This window comes from Falco peregrinus, chromosome 2 (assembly GCF_023634155.1).
Source record: "Falco peregrinus isolate bFalPer1 chromosome 2, bFalPer1.pri, whole genome shotgun sequence".
In the NCBI taxonomy this organism is placed as follows: Eukaryota; Metazoa; Chordata; class Aves; order Falconiformes; family Falconidae; genus Falco; species Falco peregrinus.
In genome coordinates, this window is record NC_073722.1 from 16,650,412 (window position 1) to 16,670,298 (window position 19,887).

Below are 19,887 nucleotides of genomic sequence, written 5' to 3' on the forward strand. Positions count from 1 at the left end.
ACTTATTTCTAGTTTTAAAATTATGCCAAAAAAAAATATAAGGAAACTTTGGTGGGTGACAAATTTCCTCTGTATTAGAACCCCACTAAGGTTAAAAAAAAAAAAAAAAAAAAAAAAAAGCAGCTCAGATCTGCCCTTTTTATTTCCTCTTTCTTTGAGCCATTATTATAGCGTACTGCTGATCTCGGCAAGGGGGCGTGTTGGGTATATTAAAGGCGTTCAAGCTCTCAAAAAAACAAAGTTAATAAGGCCAGTTGTTTTTATTAAAATAAAGGCTATAGTAAGCAGCAAGAGTTTTTTCATAGACAAGTCCCTTGAAGTTTCCATGGGTGATTTGAAATACTCAAATAGACACCTAAAAAAGGGAATGCATAACTCCATAAAACCATTTGTGAAAGATGGACTTGCGCTATTAAGTCAGTATCTTATAGTTGGATTAGCAGTGGTAGTGGTATATTTATTTATTTATTTCAGTGTATGTGAATCAGAATACTTCTACTCAGTCTGTGTCAGGTACAGATAATGCCAAAGAAACAAAGACTAAACAACAAGTTCTACACATCATTTATAAGATGTATGATAAAGTGATTCAATATGCTATGTTGAAAGTTTACCTCCTACTGTTATTTTCAGTATGTCTTTCACGCCTTGATGTATGTACTGCAGCAGAACACACAGGTTAAAAGAAATTGCTGAACAGAAAACTACAAAATGTACCTTCTAGAACAACAAAAAGCAGAAACATCTGAGGTACCCATTCATTGTTCCTACAGTGATTCAAGCCATATGGGCAGAAGTTACCAAACATCTTGCTGCTCAGCTGCTTTACTGTACTACATATGAAATAGTAACTTCTCAGGATAACAACCTAGTTCACTGTTGTTCAATATTTAAGGTGGGTTATCAGCATCTGACTTAATCACTACCCAGTATCAACACTTTTATGTGAAGCTTTACATACTTCAAAATCACAGAGCAGATCCTGGAAGGCAGCAGAATTTGGAATAATGGATGTCTCATGCCCGCTGTCGACAGTTCCCACCAAGGAAAAGGTCAGATGTAGTATGTGGCTGTTCAGAAGTGATCGTTTCTTCTTTAACAGCATTGCAAGCAACTTGAACAAGTAAACAGAAAAGGCATTAGTAGCCCACAAATGCACAGCAATGTTGTCTAAGCACAAAGAAGCATGGATGACATATCTGTATCCCTTTTGAGAAGGCCCTTAAAGTATGTCTGATAGTTGATAATCTTGATAAAAAAGCTTGAAAGTGGTATTACAGGTGATTAGAAAAGAGGCACATCCAGGACACCCACCAGCTCATAAAACAACCGTTGTACACTGCAGACAGTATCTAGGCCCTGAGGATTAGGCATGCACACACACACACCTCCCAGCTCTCTAGTAGTCACAGTTCAGGAGAGCACATGATACATTCTCAGATAGTTGTGTTCCTAGACAGCAACCGTGGACATGGCAAACTTAAATAGAACACCCCTAGAATACTGCATGCACAAATGAGAGGTATTCTGGCACCGCAGAAAAGTAGCCAGGACAACATAAATCTGAATAAGCCTGACTTTCTTTTTTTTGCTGCCCTTTGTGGCCCTCGGCATGACTGCAGACGTCACCCTTTCAGTCCTCGTTCTCGCTCTAACTTCTTATAATCTGGGTTGGGAAAGAACCAATTGCCAGATGTACTACAGGTATTTCTTGTCTTCTGATGCAAACTTGTTAAAACTCTCAACATACTGACCTGTTCAGCTTCACCATCCTCCTTGAAACATCACTAAAGAGATACAGATTTCTGGGAATCTCTTTCAAACCATGCTATTTGCTGAGGTCAATACAAGTGGAATGTAAGCTTATATGTGACGATCCACTAACTGCTTAGGGGGCAAAGAGGACACAGACTGGATTTGTTTGGTCAAAGCCAAGTCTGCGACAGGCTACATGCAATAATATGTTTTGCTGTAACTATACTAGCCATTAGCACTACAAGGTTTGTAAATATGCCACCCAAACTACAGCAGAAACTTTCTGCTTCAGTGAAGCAGTCTTCATAAGAAATGTAAAATGCATTGGTTATGTGAAGATCTTTTCAAGTAAGTCGACCAATCCTTCTGCATAACTGACTGCACTTTCCCCATCCTGATGGAGAAATAAGAAGCCTTCAGCTTGAAAGCAAACAGCATCACTAACTGTAAAGTCTGAGCAGTCTCCTTATTCCAGGAGGAGTCCACTTGTTCAGTTTTCTTCATGTGTCCCTATCCTCCTCTTTTCCTGGCAGATCATGGACACAGAAGCTCCCAGGCTTGCAGGGGTGTTTTCAGAGTCACGGGAAAAGAATCATCTAAATGACATTCTCGTGCTCTTCCTTGCTATTAATGAAGGCTCAGTTTCAGCAAAGCAGCTAAACGTGCACACTGCTTAGCAAAACTTTCCACTCTCTCCTTTAAAAGCCATCCTGAATAACTCATCTATGCTAATTAGCCAAGAGCTCAGTAAACTTAAGAGCAGAAACTCATGTTACCACAACATAACAAGGAATTCCCATGGGAACTGCTGGCACAGAGAGTGAAATTCAATCAGCCTGGTCTGTTTTAAAACATTTCTTACATACCTGATAACCTCTGATTCTTTCCATTTCTTTGCTGGCTAATGGATTGCTCTTTACCACACAGACCAAAGCCTTCACAGCTGCATACAATCCTTCTACATCTGATGCCATGGCTACAAGTCCCAAAATAGCAGCAGCTCCACCAATGTACTGCAGTGTAGTGGCAACAGGCTTGGGGACAAACGTTCTTACTCCTGAGCACAGGCAGGAAAAGGAAGTTAAAGTAAAATCAAACCTAATTTTTGTAGGAAATCATTGTGAATACATGCAAGTAATTTGCATTGTACCATTGCTTGAATCATGTAAAGAATCTTACTAGAAAAACTATGGCAACTCAGAAGAGGAGGTGAAGCAAATGGAAAATCATTTATGATCTAAGGTAAAGTATCAAGTATATTTTCATAATGGTAACCCATATAAACTGAAACAAGCATCCCACGTTAGTAAAAAAGATAGTATGTCCATAAAATATAAAAATGTTAAACAAATTTACCAACATACCATTAGCATTCATCAATTCTGTGATTTATCTTCTAGACCCAAGTTCTTATTGACAAGTAATTAATCATTTTTAAACATAATAATTCTCAGATACTCAACTCACCCAAATATCCTATCAAAGCTGCACCAATGGAGCGTGCTGGTCCATTCAAATGCCCTGCTGAGTTATGCAGTAGCTTCACAGGTGTGGCATTTTCATGAGAAGAAATTGCCAGCTGAACAAAATAAGAAAAAAAGCAGGGGCTAAAGGGAAGAGGTTTTTTTACACTATCCTGGACATAACATGTATTTTCCTCTCATGATAAAGAGTAACATGTAACAGTATAGAACTAAGCTAGAGTCATTAAGACATTCTGTAAAGTAAAGAGAAATCTCCAGTCTCCAAAGCTTAAGGAAGACAAATTTAACTTTAAAAATAATCCCACCAGATCACAGAATGGTTTGGGTTGAAAAATCATCTAATTTAATCCCCCTCCTGTGGGCAGGGCCAGCTTCCACCGAATCAGGTTGTGCAAAGTGTCATCCAACCCGACGTCAAACACTTCCAGGAATGGGGCATTTACAGCTTCTCTAGGCAACCTCTTCCAGGGTCTCACCCCCCCTTGCTATAAAATGTTTTGTCCTTAGGCCAAATCTAAACCCATCTTTTACACAGTTTAAAGTCGTTCCCCCTTGCCCTGTCACTACATGCTCTGGTAAAAAAAATATATCTCCGTTGCTCTTATAAGCCACCCGTATGTATTGAAAGGCTGCAACATCTCCTCAGAGCCTTCTCCTCTTCAGGCTGAACAACCTCAACTCTCTCAGCCTTTCTTCATAGGTTTTGAACAAATAATTTACTAACTTCTAATGTACTTTGAAGTAAAATGTAAACCAATATTCTGGTTTCCAAATCCAAATCACAGTCAGAGGACTAAGCCATCAACTTTGTTCATCTGCAACAGTATAAGTATTGTTCAATGATATAAATGTAACTTTTTCAACAGGCGTACAACTGCCATCTACATTTCAAAGCCAAAATACTTCCAAAAGGTGCTAAGATACATAGCTACTACTAATTCCAAGAATGCAAGTAAAATCTAGGAGTACAATCTCCCTCAATTTTTAAATTAAAAAAAAAAACAAACATGACAGTGATTATGGACAACTCTTCTGACAAGTATTGTTCCTAGTTGCATTGAGCAAATTGCTTTGAAAGGAGTTAACAGAAAGGAACATACAAGTAGTACACATTAACCAACTGATTTTCCAACATACCTGTTTGGCAATAGCTTTACTATCCAACTTGTTGTAAATTTTCCTTATTTTTGCCACTGTAAATGAAGAAACTGACAGTGCATAGAGACCAAAAGAGACCTTCTCTTCTGGTACCAAAGATACTGGAGATGGGTTGATTCCTTCAGACTTTGAATCTTTGCCTTAAAGACAAAATAAAAATTCATTTCAGTAATAGCACTGTTTTTCTTTCCAGTTTCAAGAGTAAAATCTTACACAAAAAGAATAGGTATCCAAGAAGGGTTTTACACACAGCTGAGACTGTCTTTGCATACTTGCTTGCTGTATCAAAAGAGTAGTTTCATAGCATATGAGTCATGGAATGAATCTGCTATTTAAGATAAAAGGGCACTGCACAGCAACACTTTCTTTCAAGAAGGTCTACAATATTAACCTGTAAGGGCAACTGGCAGCCTGTGGCTTAGCCAACCAATAGAAGATGTGGTTTCCTCATCCAAATTTTTGGAAGGCAACATTACTCCTGTACTCAATTTGCATATAGCCGAAGGGCTGTTCACTTCCCTTCCCACCCAAAGGAAAAAAAAAATACTCAAAAGAACAGAGAAGTACTTGGTACATCTGCATCTTTGCCTGTGACAACAGGCTTTTTACAACGGTTTGCTAGGAAAACCGCCTTAGAGAATGGTATAACAGATGCAAGACTGAATAAAGATCAAAAGGCCCAGGAATTGAAGAGAATATACAACTGATCTTTAATATTTTGTATCTACTGCTCTGGAAGTGGATACTTCTTTTGAGGCACTGCAAACACTATGATTGACAGCTGTCTACAATGCTCAGAGGAAGCGTGCAAAACTCAGCACCTGAAAGCTCAACATAGAGATTCACTTCTCCATCTTCAACTCCAGGTCAAAAGGTGACTGCAACTCCAGTGAAAACCATTAATGGAATTTAAACACCATGAAGGCTCTGAAATAAGTGAGAAGCTCTGTGTCTACATAACTTGTTGTACCAGGGTCAAGCCTCACTTAAGACAGAGTTTCAGAAGTCTTGGTTTCCCCATAAATGAAATCCTCATTGGATCCTCTGCTCACATGGATGCCCTGAGAACATTCCTCCATTTCAGCGAACAAAGGAATTCCTTCTCCTGAAATAGTAACTGCTCTCTAAAGGGTCTTTCCAAGACTTAAAGAGTATCAGGTTTTTCATTTTGTTTAAACACAGGACAAATTCTCAGAAGACGGCAATCTTGCTCACTGAAAACAGGGACAAAACTTCCAAAAGAAGCACTGCATGGGCAAAAGGCAAGTCAGACAGTTTCCCTGTAAAGGGCAACAGCTGACGACTGCAAGGACTCTTCTCCAGGATTCCCACAAATAATCATTACACTAAGCAAAACTAAGCATTTTGGAAAGAGAGGCCAAGATAAAATGGTAACATACAGAGCTCATACTGCACCCCCTATCAAACTCCTTAGGGTTTGGCACAGTACAGAATGTGAACAGAAACTTAGCCCCAAATAAAAACACGCCCTTTGTTCTGGAGCACACTGCTCCTGAAATACAATGAACTGAGCAAAGTTTGTGTGGGAGAAACACCACACTGGGAAAAGCCAGTATGCTAAGAAACGAGGAATTCTTTTACTTTACTGTGGGCTTCCTGGTGAACATGGCCTTAGCATAAAGGCGGGAAGATATTTAATTCTCAGAAGTGAAACAACAAATTCACGTTCGTGGAATTTGCTTTGGCTAATTCAGTACTCAAACCCTGGACACCACCAGTCAAAATGCCTTCCAGGAGGAATTATAATTGACTAGCAGATACCTACAGAGCTGCCTGCCAGGTTTGTCTAGCTGTCAAAAAAGTAAGTATGTGACAGATCCATACATGACAAAATCCAGCTCCCTTAAGTTTTTCACTCAAGATGGAAAAGGAAAGCTACCTTCTTTTTCATGACACTTCACTCTTTCACAGCCTGAACATCATTTACATTTGGAGATGTGGGGTGGCCTGTCACCACTCTAGGGAAAGCTTTCACCATGAAAAGTAAGACTCTGCGCACTCCCTGTACATACTTTTGTTTTCCTACCACTCTCATCACTCACTGCCTCTTTCCTTGAGATGGTGACAGTTTCTCTTCAGAAGAGCTGGGGAACATTATGGTCTTCATGGGGAAAGACAACTTGACACATTCCCCATTTTTACTTGTGTTTCACTGGAAAGCTTTATGATAGCCAGGTAAAGCAGAGAGCATCTTCTGACATAATACTGATGTTAGTGAGGAGGTCCTCTAACCGCACAGGAAGACAGGGAGCTCTACAGAACAGGACAATTTCACTAGTGACCGCGTATCTTACTAGAACTAATGAACAATCCATTGTGTGATTATTTAAAAACAAACTCATGGACACACATTTCTAACAAGATTATTCACATCTTTGTGTGTTGTACTCCCCTCAATTTCAAACTAGAATACTTAAAAAAATTGCAGTAGAGTTGCCCATATTTGTTTTCAACAAATGCTTAAAGACTACCTGCTGTACCACAACCCCTCCCTGTTTGGTTTTTTTTTTCCTCAGTTGACCTATTTAGGCCCTATAAAGAATGATATTTCAAGACAGCTGTATTTAAAGTACAGAATATATACCAGATTTGCAAATGCGTGCTATCACTAGAGACTGACAAGTTAAAATGCCTTTCCAATTTCGCTTTCTACAGGTAAGTGTAATATACAGTATGATTAATGATAGCTTTAAGCATTTCTAACTGCTTCAAAACCAAAGCAAGGAATACAAGCACTTCTATCGTACCTCGTACAAAAACTACCAGAACTAAGTTAACACAGTAACGTGGATTTCTATCCTCTGCAATAGCAGCTATTAATCTCCTTCCTATGAACAGCTAGCTTTTCCTCTCTGCTACCACATAATCTCTCACCTCCTCTGCCAATATGCACACAAAAGGTTCCACTACACCTAGGACAAGCTACTAGTGCTGCCATGTGAATTGTACTTACATGGTACGTATACTGCTTGAAAGCTTCCGACGTAATTTGGTCCCAGCTCATAAATGGTGCTAATACCTGGGGCAGGCAAAACTTCCTCCAGGAAATGCGTAGGGCCCAAACGCCACACTAACGAAGAGAGCTGGCGCTGTGCGGGTGGCGTACCAATATAGGCATAAACAGTGCTGACTACAGGTGGGTTGGCAGAACCAGACCCACTAGGGCTACTATGAATGTAGTGAAGCTGTAAGGAAGAAAAACACAGTGAAGTTATTGAGGGAGCACGGGTGCCATGAAAAGAAAGAAGGAAGGTCAGAAATTCAGGCAAGCATTTTGCAAACCAGGGCATGTACCAAATGACCGCTATGTAACACATGGTGTTCTGATGACATACAGCAGCAAAAGTCAGTGAAGAACATTAAACAGAAGAGAAATATATAGATAAGAAGTTAAGTGGCTTTCAAAACATGAAGGTGTGTATGGAAACACAGAATGAGAACATGTGAGTTCTGTGCTTAAAAACACTGAAAAATGGGGCTGTATCTTGATTCTAAAAACATGGTACTCTATGACGGTCATTATTTTTTGCGAAAGAAGCAAGACTATCTCAAACTTGTGCTCTTCCTCCTTCTTATTCATCCAGTGAAAGCATGCCTTTGATAATTATACTGTTTTGAGCTAAAGTGCAAACATGACGAAAGCCATTTGGTAAGATTTCCAGATGACAATAAAACAAATGCATGCATAAGATGCTGGCCTATATATAATGACAGTAACAATCTCACAGGCATTTTCTATCTACCTCGTAAAAATTCTGTTACCAGCTATTGAATGTAGTCACATATGGTCACATACATGCTCATGTGTTACAGCTATTAACAAAACAAGTAAAGTTACTATAGCCCTCTTTCTGCAAAAGAAATACTGAAAGGTAAGCGTAGAAAGACAAAACATTGTTTTACTTATAGCAGCGCAGTAACACTAGTGAATTTACACCCCACACCAGGCTTAGCTTACTCCCTTAATACCCACACCTGCCAGGTGCCAATTAGTCTTTGGTTATCAGTTACAGGTCAGGAATACTTTGTGGCCAGCGGACAGGTCCACAGTGCTCTTCACTGCGCCCTGCTTTTGGTCTCCCAGTTTCTTCACCTATCAACAAAATTTTGACGTTTACTACTAAGCGTGTCTTATCTACACTCAACTAATAACAATGCTAGACATCTCAGTGGCTATCACCAGCAAAGGGATGCTATTTCTGGAGTGGCAAGAGGGTTCAGAACAGAATAACCTGAATAAATTGGTAAGACCACCTTATTCTTTAATCTCCCTATTATTCAGTTAGATGTCCTACATGGTTCTGGGTAAGTCTTCTTCAGCTCTTTATGGTCCTTCTAATTAACCTAGGCAGCAGCATGGCTGTGCCACACTTGCCTCACATTCAATGCAACGTGTCCACTTCACTTAAGCATTACTATTGCTCATACCTGAGAAAGTATGCATTATCTTCTCTCCTTACCAGGACTAGGGCTGGCTCAGACCTGTGTGGTGGTTTGGGTTTTTGGGGGGGTGGGGTCATGTGTTGGTTTGTTTTGTTCTTGTTTTGTGTGGGGTTTTGTGGATACATATATGTGCAGAGAGAGAAAAATCACTCCAACCAGTAAAAATGAGTCTGTAAAGATCATTTTACCTTAACAGTATTAACAAGCTGTCCATCAAGGTAGAGTGCAGCTGTGCTGTTCTTTAGCATGCCTTTACTCATGACCAGAACTAGGTGATGCCACTGGCCTTCCACAATGAGGTCACCACAGCGGAAACGGGCACAACAGGGAAGAATTTCATAAAATGATGATTCCTCACTGAAGTCATCGACTAAAGGAAAAGTACCAGTTAGTGGGCACCAGCAGAAGTGTTACAAGAAGCTTGAAACAGACTAACACATCATCTGACTTTACAAAAAACAATCTACAGCAATACATTAAAGCCAAATTTTTAGAAAGCACATAGTTAACACAAATACAATTAACAAGATATGAACAACCACACAATTAACAAGACTTTTTGAGAAAGTATTCAGACCAAATTGTCATAGTTTGACAGGGTGAACATCCTTAAATACTTGCACATTATCAAACTAGTATAGCCTTGGTAGTATCACCAACAGGTCTCCTCTTCCTTTACCTTAATTTTTATCCAAGAAAGTTCCCAGGATAATTTCAGACTTTTGACAGTTCCATTTTACTTTTCTGCTTCTACCCTCCCTTTGAAATTTTAGCTGGAAGAACTAGTTTGCTCAAGTTTTTACTGACATTCTCATACCGCCATGCAAGTCACAGAAAGATCTTTTTCTAATTTTTTTCTGAAAACCTTTTTACAGCAGTAGTCAGCAGTAATAGGTGTCTCTCCGAACCTACAGAGCTATTTTTCACTTTTCTCACACTGTGGAAAGAAAAATACCCATACTTCCCAGACTTTCTTCTCACAATTTTCCCTGCTCCACCAGGGTTTCCTCCACAAGCCCTGCTACCTGCTCCAGTGTGGTCCCCTCCAGGGGCTGCAGGAGAGGCTCCAGCACCTCGAGTGCTCCCTCCTCTCCTTCTGCTCTCACCTTCCTGTCCTCAGGGCATTTCTTCTCATGCTTTTTTTCTTTACTCCTCACTCCATGCACCCTCTCTCACACACGTTTTCCCAGAGGCACCACCAGCCTGGCTGCTCTGTTCAGCTGTGTCTGCAGGGTGGTCTGCTGCAGAGTTGGCCAGAACCAGCCATATCTGGCACTGGGCCACCCTGGCCTCCTCCCACAGAAGCCCCCTCTTGTCCCACCAGCACATGGCCACAGACACTCAGTATAAGCTTGCCACTACCTTGCTTAAACCACCAGGGTCATGCACAAAAGAAGATGCAAGTAAAAAGAGAGCCTTTCAAAGCATCTGCATCAGAATCACACTAAATTACAAAGCATCAGCGAAGTTGAAGATGAAGCTGAAAGCCTGAGGCTTTTTTCCTTAATAAAAACCACAAATACGATGTCTGGCTAGTGAGACACACATCAAGCACAGGCTGGAGGTAACTGTAACTCAAGCCTCAGCACAGTGGCTTCTCTTCTTCCCTTTTTGCAGTTCTAAGGAAAATGAATTTTCTGAAGCACTGCTACTGAAGGGCTCGCTCAGAGCTGAGACATTTCTGCCCAAGTCAAAACAAAGACTTCACGATGTCTCATCCATTCCACTCCAGAACTGTAACCACAGCAAGCTGCCCTTGCCTTCCCTTCGCTGTATCAGCAGCAGAGCCTGGGTTGTAAGGCCACGGACCTGATTATGACGGACACCAGCTGCTGTGGGGTGAGGTGAGCTGCACCCACAGCTCCATCAGCCACCCTTGCACCAACAGATGCAAATGTCTGCTTATCGTGAAAATAAGGAACATTTCGTGACAGTCTGCTTCATTGTTATTATTTTTAAAAGACCAAACAGTTATATAAATTCTTTATTAGTGCTTGCTACTCAAAAGGAAAGAACAGAAGCAGGAACAGATTTTTTGATAACCACTTGTTGGTCTGGTGAAGAGCTAAGCCTGAAACATAGGCAGGAGACTGCCCTGCTCCTTTCAGCTCCTCCACAGCCATGGTGTATAAACAGCCTGTCAAAACTGACCATTTTTGGAGGCTCTGATGGAGGACAAGGCAGGAGACAGGAGATAGCTAAGCCTGAACTCCCGTCCCTGGCACTGATAACGTGCTCTAGCAAATTCAATGGCCTCACCAGCTTCACTTAGGTCTTCACTGCACCTCCTGTAATTTCACCCTTGATAACACATACCAAATGAAGCTACAAACTCTTCATGAAAACTGATCACAGCATCAAAACCTGAAGTGAATGCCTCATCGCCTTCAAATAGCCCTCCAGCGTTGAGGCTAACCACACTGAAAAACCTTCACAACCTGTTAGTTTATTATTTCCAAACTTCTTCAAAGCAAAGATAAGTTAACATTTCCACCCCAAAATATGATGTCTAAAGTGAACGATACAAAGGTAAAAGGCAAAAGCCTTCCAAAACCAATGACATAATCCATCCTTCAAATCTGTTAATACTTGAGGTTTGGCAAAAAAATTTCTTTATACACAGATATCAAATCTTCTTTGGAAATTATAAAAGCACCTTGATTTCTACATGAATGCTTACATTTTGCATTTTTCCACTGCAAAATACATTAGGAGTTGGTGAAGCTACAACTCAAGTTCCACCACACCCAATTCTTCTAGATACTTGGTGCTGTCACATCCCCATAATATTGTCAAGATTAGCTGATGACATGACACAACTCTTACCATAATTTTGAAGCAATTCTTCTTTAGTTGAAACAATCAGTGATCGGTCTTTTGCTGAGAGAACAATGGCAAGACATACATAATGCTGCTCTGAGGAGTTTGCACGCCGCACTACAGTAAGAAGTCTCACAGGATGGTTATTAGGAGGCGTACTAAAATGTTCAATACAAAACCAAGTTGAGTAGCTTAAACCAGATGGCGGTGGGAAAAATCTTTCACCTAAAAACAAAAATGAAAGCCCATTATATATCTGCAGTAGCTAGTACTTAGGATACCTATTTGTTGTTCTTCCTTTTTTCATATCTGCTCAGTTGATACCAGCTGTGCTTTCTCAAACTTTTCCTTCACGGACTTCAACATTATTTCTTTAATTTTTGACTCAAACTTGGAGGAAAAGCCACAGAAACCTAGCTCAGAGGGGTTTCTTTCAAAACAAAGTAAAGCAAGAACTGCACACTATTCCCTCCTATTCTAACAATAAAAACCAACTCTGAACGTGTGCTTGTTCAGAACAATCTAATTTCAGTTCCCTACACAAAAAAAGTGGATCAGGCCATCAGAAACTAATATCATGATGAGATGTTTCTTCTATACAACTTGCTGAAGAAGCCTTTGTTGAAGAAGATCTCTCTACCACATATATCTGACTCCATCTCCTGGGGTGTTCCCACAGAACAAATAGCTCACAGACTTCAAGTACTGCCTAACACTATTTCAGTCTTACTGCAGTAAACCTTCAACTTAGTTTTTAGAATTAACACCTTTTCTAAGTGATGAAGTTCAATTAGCCCCATAGCACACCAGATTCCTGTAGGGTGATTTCTGTAATGATGTGTGTAACTACACCTGTAATAAATTCAGTCAAGAATTCAGCATAACAGAGCCATGAGTACAGCATTACAATTCATTCCATGTTTCCTACGCTCTTCACACTACCACCTCAACCTGTTCTTAATGCCTCCAGGTTCATTATTCATAGGCTTCTCCGTTACAATTTAACTTTCTGCTGAAAGCCTTGTACTTTAAAGCAATCACATTTGTATTTTATATTGCTTTTCACTGACTGCGGGGCAAAAAGCAACAGAAACTCACACACAAGAAGTTCTCAATTATGAGTGTACAATGTCCAACACCATATTATCACTTCATGGCTAAAAAAAAAATACAAGAGAACTAAACATCAGATACAAAACACTGCTAACAGTCATACTCGAGTACTTACCAGTTCCAATTCCACTGACAACTGCACCGTCAATAAGTCCTGTTGTAACAGCATTATTTGTAGGTGCATTATGGGGAGCCAAACTTGGCAAGAACAGGCAGCTGTTAAACAGAAGATTAGTAATACACTAGAGTTTATGAAAGTCAGTATAATTGGAGTTCAATACATGCCAAATGTAGCCTAGGTAAGTATACCATCACTTTCCTTGACCACACGTATTCATGAAAAGTAGAAATGAATTCTCAAGATTTCTCCTTGTGAGGCTGAATTATCTCCAGTGCAAAGAGCTTTGGCAGTGTATGTCTTTGGTGCAAAGGTGCATGTGGCTCCATAGGGTAAGATGCTCCTTTGTGGGCAACCGTAAGCTGTTGCAACCTTTGAGATGTTCAGGACTCTCAGAGAGACTGGATTAGCTAAACGTTCAAAGGGTCTGGTAAATGCATACTATGCTGTTCTTATTTTAAGTTACGCTCTCACATTAACATTGTATTCCACCAAATTAGCTATGTTTGGTCCTTACAAGAGCCACTGATGCTGTGCACACAATGAAAACAGATACAAGGAGTACCTCCCTCAGGTACTAAAAGATTTTAAGAGCCCAGACAGTTTCAGTGAGCAGCCTGCCTGAGATGGAGTGAATCCCCACAGGAATTCAGCTTCCAGTTTGTATAGACTGCCCTACTGGAGGCAAAATGATATTCTTCCACTTACTGAAGAACCATCATTTTGTTGACATTTACACCTGAGCCAGCTAGTTTAAGTAGCTGGGTTGCCTGACAGAACTAGGAGTTATTCTGTTCTCACATAAGCTATAAAGAGTTAAACTTGACCACCCATCTTGAAAGTAACAGCAGTCCATGGTTCCAGCAACGGTGTTAAAAGCATGTCCTCTTTAAGCAAATAATTTGCAAGGATCCACCAACTGTTGAATTCATGAAACACTCTGGCACTTTAAAATAGATGAAAAAGTTTTTAGATTATCTTTTTTTACATTGATTACAGCAGCCTTCCTAGGTGACTTGCTGAAATTCTAAGAAGTCACAGCCGCGTTACGTGGATTACTTTAGGACATTACCAGCACCTACAAATCTCCTCAAGCAACCACAGTGACAACTCATTTTGCTAGCCTATTTCAAGTTCTTTTCTGGTCCAAAACATTTTCTTTTCTCTAGTGAAGGATGCAGAACAGAGCTCTGAGCAACATTTATTTTCAAAGAAAGCTCTGTCCCTGACTACACTGGATATAAAGCCTACATGGAATATGGGTGCTGCACGCCTGTAGAGGAATGAAGCCGGGTTAATTAACATTGATAATATACAGCTGTGGGCTGGCTTCAGGGGCGGGGGGGGGGTGGGGGGGGGGTGGTAGTTGAGAGCCAAGGAAGAAGTAGAGAGAGGAAGAAGCAAGAGAAGAGAGAGTGCTTCTGGATGACGTGAGATGAGGGGAAGGCAGCAGAGGGACTGGCATGAAGAGTGTGTTGGTATGAGATGGTAAAAGACCTTGTTGCAGCTTGATAGTTTGGAGAGTGCTGTGACACACTCTTACTTCGCAAAGCTGAACAGAGAATGCAGAGCAGAGCTCCCATATATCCAGGCTGGACTCTGCTCTCAGACCAGTCATCCCAAATAAACTGGAACAAGTGCACTAAGATGAACTGGCTCTGTCAAAGGCCACATCAGAACAGAAAAAAGATTTTAGTAGTAGTATATATAATAAAAATATGAAGATGGAAAGAAAAAGACAAGATGAACAATTCTGTCAGGTCAAACTGTTTCTGGTTTTATGAAATTTTAGCACAGTTGTGGAAAACCGATCATTTCCACCTCTTCTAAGTTCTTTTAAAAACCACTGAGGAGCTACTCATCTCAAACAAGAATCTGTCACACACTTTTGGGCTTCACATCAGTTGTCATTTTTGGTGGTTCATGTCACTAAAAGCCTTTTAATAAAGCTTCTAGAGTCAAGGTTTTTAAGATTTTAACCAAGCTTCTGGGAAATTCTGAACAATTAACTTATTTCAGGTGCCATTCCCAATTGTCTTAACTTGCATGTACCTCACAACACTGCCTTCTCTGAGATCCTGGCTTTCAGCCTATTTGCGAGCCTCTGCCTACGGACCAGTCACCAGGCAGTTAAGGAATACCTGTTCCATATAATATTGGTCTGAAATTTTATAGCAATTTTTGAGATATTTACCCTTAAGCACAAAACAGAATGAGTATTTTGAGGTTTTTCTATTCCATTTTTACAAACAAAAAGACAAAACACTTTCCTTAAATAGAAGCTGAGAAAGGTGTCATGTTTTCATCTTCTGAACAGTCAAGTTAAATCATATTACATGATACTCAAAGTGCCTTACTCAGCAAGTGTTTAATTAGAGAGAGAAAAACTGTAAGAAAAGGTGATACTGCATACTAAAAGAACAAAATGAGTTAAGCATTATATTCAGGCTACACCTCCAGCTAATAAACATTTTTTTCCAGTTATTTGGACTCAACATAACTCCCTTCTCTGCTTTACTTGTATTTCCAATTTGTCCACTTCTGCATTTCCAAGTTCTTCAGCAATTTTAAGTGGGTTACAGAGCATTTGAGCCATCCAAATGTTGCGCGTAAATCCTAGCAACTAATGAGTTTCTGCAAGGGTATGTTGGTGTTCCTTTGATTTAAAAAGGCATGTGAAATCCAGAACTGAGAACATACTATCAACATTTAGATACACACCTACTTCTAACTTCCACACACAGCAAGCAAGCATTTGGTTTCAAGGCATTAATGAATTACAGAGTGGAAATTTAAGCGGCTTGAAGTACTCCTTTCTTTTCTTTAAAGAATTAATTTGTTTCTGGTTTGCAAACAGTCCAATAAAAACTACAAGTATTTATTTGAAAGAAGAAAGTAAAACATTGCACTGTGCCCCATGTTACTTGGGAGAACTGTAGGACCTTACCCGAACCCTTCAAGAGACGTGTCAAACTCGATGAAGGCCGGCGTAACTGATGATCCATGAAGCCTGATATCATGTGGGGTTGTCATGGAGACCAAGCACTTCACTCTCGTCAGGGGTACTGTGCTCCCTTCTACTGGCTTGAGCAGGCTCTTGCTTATCCGATAGTGGCTGTCTTCATGCAAACCGAAGACGCTGTCAGAACCCAGACCTTCCATTGAGGTAACCATGCTATCTACAGTAGAAGCCAAGAAACAACACAGCATTGCAAAAGGGAGGCATTTTTAGGCTATTTATTTGGACTTTTCAAGTACTGCTTCCAACACGATAGCTGAATTGTCAATCATCATCGACTAGTCCTGCCTTTCAGTTAAGAAGATGATGAGTTGGGAGTATTGCTCTCATTATAAAAACATTCAGCTGAGGCAGAGAGATGAGTATCTTGTGCTAGGTATTACAGAAAGTCTGTGGTAAAACCACACAGAAATATGTTGACACATAGAAATAAATATCACATGCTTTGGAAACTTATCAATTGATTTCTTTGTACTACCTTTTACTGACACTCTCATAATACTACATGAACTGCTATTCCCAAGCTCTACAACTCATGGATAATAACAGGAAAGAGCACATGTTGGAAGAGAGGTTTGAGTCGGCTGGAGGAATACATCAGTTACATTCAGTGCAGTTTATCAGATTGATTCGTTAAATGGCTGGAAACCAGAACTAACTTTCCAGTGTGAAAATCAGAGCTGATGCACAACTGCTAAAAGAATATGATGTATTCTATCAGATGGATGAACTTCCATGACAAGATACCACACAAAATTATGATGAAAATTACTACTGCATATGCATATGTATATATATCTATAATCTAGGAATATCCTATGAAAATGCCATGTGAATACTTTCCCAAAGTGTTAATTTCAGGACTAAAAATGACACACACACACCTTTTTCTTTTTTAAAGATGATTTACATGTGTCCTATTTCTTGGCAATTTTTAAGTTACTATGTGCTACTAATTCAACACATGCTTACCACATACTACTAAAGAGTTCAATTTTAAGATACCAGGAAAGTACATATATTGAAAGCAAGCAATGAGTAAAAACATTACAAATATTTGCCACGAAAAATTAATGGATAGTTAAAAAGGGACTGCTCAACTTTAAATAATTAAAAATGGGTGTTCCAACTCCAAATTCTACCTCTTTATAAGAGAAAATATTATTAGATTGAAATTCTGCCAGATTAGGTAAATTGCGCTCTTTTTTCTTTTTAATTCTCACTATTAGTGATGCTAACAATGAGCCAAGTTCTTCAGTCTAGCTGAAATAAATTGAATTATGCTTACATGTAGGAATTTAAGTTATTTTATCTGACATCTTATTGAACCCATGAGAGACACCACATAGATTTAATGACATGTGACATACACATGAAAGTATCTGGGAAAAATATTTTTCCTTTTACTGTTAAATAACTACAAATTCAGTATCTACTCAAGACTTAAAAGCAAACTACTACCATATTTAACAGTCACTGTTCCTAAAGTAAAACATTATAATTAACTCACTGGATATAGATTAAATACAAGTACTACGTTCCCTCTGCTTTTAGAGATTTTCCCAATCAAGCTTTTCTGTTGATTTTCCATTCAGACAAAGCTGAGTGAAGTTAAGTTTTTATGGATGCTTATCTACAAATTTTACGTAAGTATGCAATTGGGGATGTCAGTGAAGCATTCTTTACAAAAATTCCTAGCACTTCAGCACCTACTTCTCATCTCCGGTTCAAAACTCAGTGAGCTGGGTTTATGCACTCGGTACTGTTTCAACAGCTTTTTGTCCCAAGCTCCGCAATTCAAAGGATTTCCCAAGCGTAAAAATTCCCTAAGAAAGAGAATAAAAAAATTTACAGATCATTTTGTCTAATTATTCACCCAGAATGGCACCCATTCTAATACCATTTTTTAAAAAAGGTAGTAATTACTTGTAATAAATGTCACTTTTAACTAAGAAAATTAACTAATGCATAATTACAAGAAACACATTTGATCCTTCAAAACCATTCAAGTTTTGAACATATGCTGTCAAAAGTTGACATTATTTCAACTGACTGAACAATTTCACTAAAGCTCCCAATTCCCTTCTCTTAATTCCAAAGACTTGGCAGGAGGCTCCCGCATCCTACAGGAGAACACCAGGATGCTCACCGATACACATTTGGCAAGCTGAGCGCATCTGGAAGGCAGACCAGAAGGCTGAAGTGAGTGAGTTCCATATTGTTTTACCTATGTGTCCTATTTAGCTGGGGGATCACTTCACAGCTATCAACATCTACACCTATAGATAGTTCTAGTATCTGTATCTACAGCTACCTAGACTATTGGTGCCTATGCTTAGGGAAGCTTAAGTCCCTGCGATGCAATGCAACTACCAGCAAGAAGGTTCCTTGCAGAATCATTTCTGATGTAGCTAAATGCTACTGAAATGAACCAAGCAGCTGTGCCGGCTGCAGATCAGCCAGTCAGTGATCCACAGGAGATCATACCGTTAAGTTCCTTATTCCAGCTGACACTGCAGAATCACAAGGTGGTTTGGCTTGGAAGGGAACTTTAAAGATCATCTAGTGTAACCCCTCTGCTGTGGCCTGGGACATCTTTCACTATATCATGTTGCTCAAAGCCCTGTCCAACCTGACCTGAACACTTACAGTGATGGGGTACCCCATAGCTTCTCTGGGCAAACTTCCAGTGTCATCAACCTCATTGTAAAAAATGTCTTCCTTATGTCCAAACTAAATCTACCCTCTTTCAGTTTAAAACCCTTGCCTCTGGTCCTGTCACTGCAGGCCCTGGTAAAAAAAAATCTCTGTCATTCCTATAAGCCCCCTTTTTTTATATTGAAAGGCTACACAAAAGTCTCCCATAATCTAGCAAGCAATCCAAACTATAATACAACTGTTTAGGTATTTAACAAATGGTTACAAATATGCTCATGAACTAGCATAGATGTACAAACCTACTTGCGTTAATATGCAGAAAGATCAACTGTTTAAAGCTATGCATTCACTTCCCAATACCTCTTGTACTGCATTTCTGTACTTCCTTCACACAAACTAAAGTTCTAAATACAACTCCTGGCCTGAAGTTTTTCCAATCTAAGGTATTTAATGTTGCACAGAAAAGTCAAGGAAACCATCCTCATATTTCCTCTTCCTGCAGGACCCAGCCAAGAACAGCATTTTTGATAGCCTCTCAAGATTTGCAGGAAGAAAGCAAGCATTTAACTCAGTACAATCTCTGTGGATAAACACCAAACAGATTTCCCCACTCAAAACTTCTCCCTTCTCCCCCCCGCTCCAATTCCTTACTTGTCTAGGGTTACGTGCTTATTAACAGAAGCAAGACAGATGAGAAATAAAACAGCATCCCATGCAATCACTACCACACAAGATCACTTATGCTAACAATCTGAGCCATTTACAGCCAGCCAGCGACAGTGCAGGCAGCTGGGCTCAGCTCAGTGGACTTCAATGCTATCTTTCTGACCTCAACACCATGGGCTGCAGTGCCTGGGAGGCCAGCCTTTCAAACATCCTTTGGAGTGGCGGATGCAGTGAGTGGTCCTCGTCAGCCAGAGCAGCACTGCATCTTTGTAGAAGTCGTGCATGGAGCCCAGCTTCGCACATGACTTGTTGGTTTCTCTCTGTGTGCACTAGAGATTGCAGGATATTGGCCACTGCCAGCTGGAGATCCAGTGCGTGCTGGGGAAAAAAAAAAAAAAAAAAAGCACACAACTTGAGAGAATGCAAGCTGAGAAGGCAAATAAAAGAAAGCCTTTATGCAAAATAATTAAAAACAAACTACCATTAGCAATAAATACAGAAAATGTCATGTACTTAAATATGTGTGTGTGTGTGTGTGTGTGTGTGTGTACACCTGTGTGTCAAGAAACATTTCTGTCTCTTTATGAAAAAGGATAGTAAGATATATGAAAGATTACACAACTATTGTAAAG

General features: G+C 39.8%; 1 protein-coding gene across 4 annotated transcripts in view; it reads right to left on the reverse strand.

Moving 5' to 3' along the window:
- WDFY3 (WD repeat and FYVE domain containing 3) overlaps nucleotides 1-19,887 on the reverse strand; it is a 185,231-nt gene that overhangs the window by 56,874 nt on the left and 108,470 nt on the right. For all 4 annotated transcript variants that reach the window (XM_055796848.1, XM_055796846.1, XM_055796847.1 and 1 more), the window contains 11 exons: nucleotides 19,419-19,633; nucleotides 17,645-17,757; nucleotides 15,860-16,091; nucleotides 12,910-13,010; nucleotides 11,688-11,906; nucleotides 9,050-9,231; nucleotides 7,372-7,603; nucleotides 4,377-4,537; nucleotides 3,223-3,334; nucleotides 2,622-2,812; nucleotides 962-1,114 (listed from right to left, as the gene is read on the reverse strand). In XM_055796848.1, coding sequence (XP_055652823.1) covers nucleotides 962-1,114; nucleotides 2,622-2,812; nucleotides 3,223-3,334; nucleotides 4,377-4,537; nucleotides 7,372-7,603; nucleotides 9,050-9,231; nucleotides 11,688-11,906; nucleotides 12,910-13,010; nucleotides 15,860-16,091; nucleotides 17,645-17,757; nucleotides 19,419-19,633 — 1,911 coding nt within the window. The remainder of the gene's footprint in view (nucleotides 1-961; nucleotides 1,115-2,621; nucleotides 2,813-3,222; nucleotides 3,335-4,376; nucleotides 4,538-7,371; nucleotides 7,604-9,049; nucleotides 9,232-11,687; nucleotides 11,907-12,909; nucleotides 13,011-15,859; nucleotides 16,092-17,644; nucleotides 17,758-19,418; nucleotides 19,634-19,887) is intronic.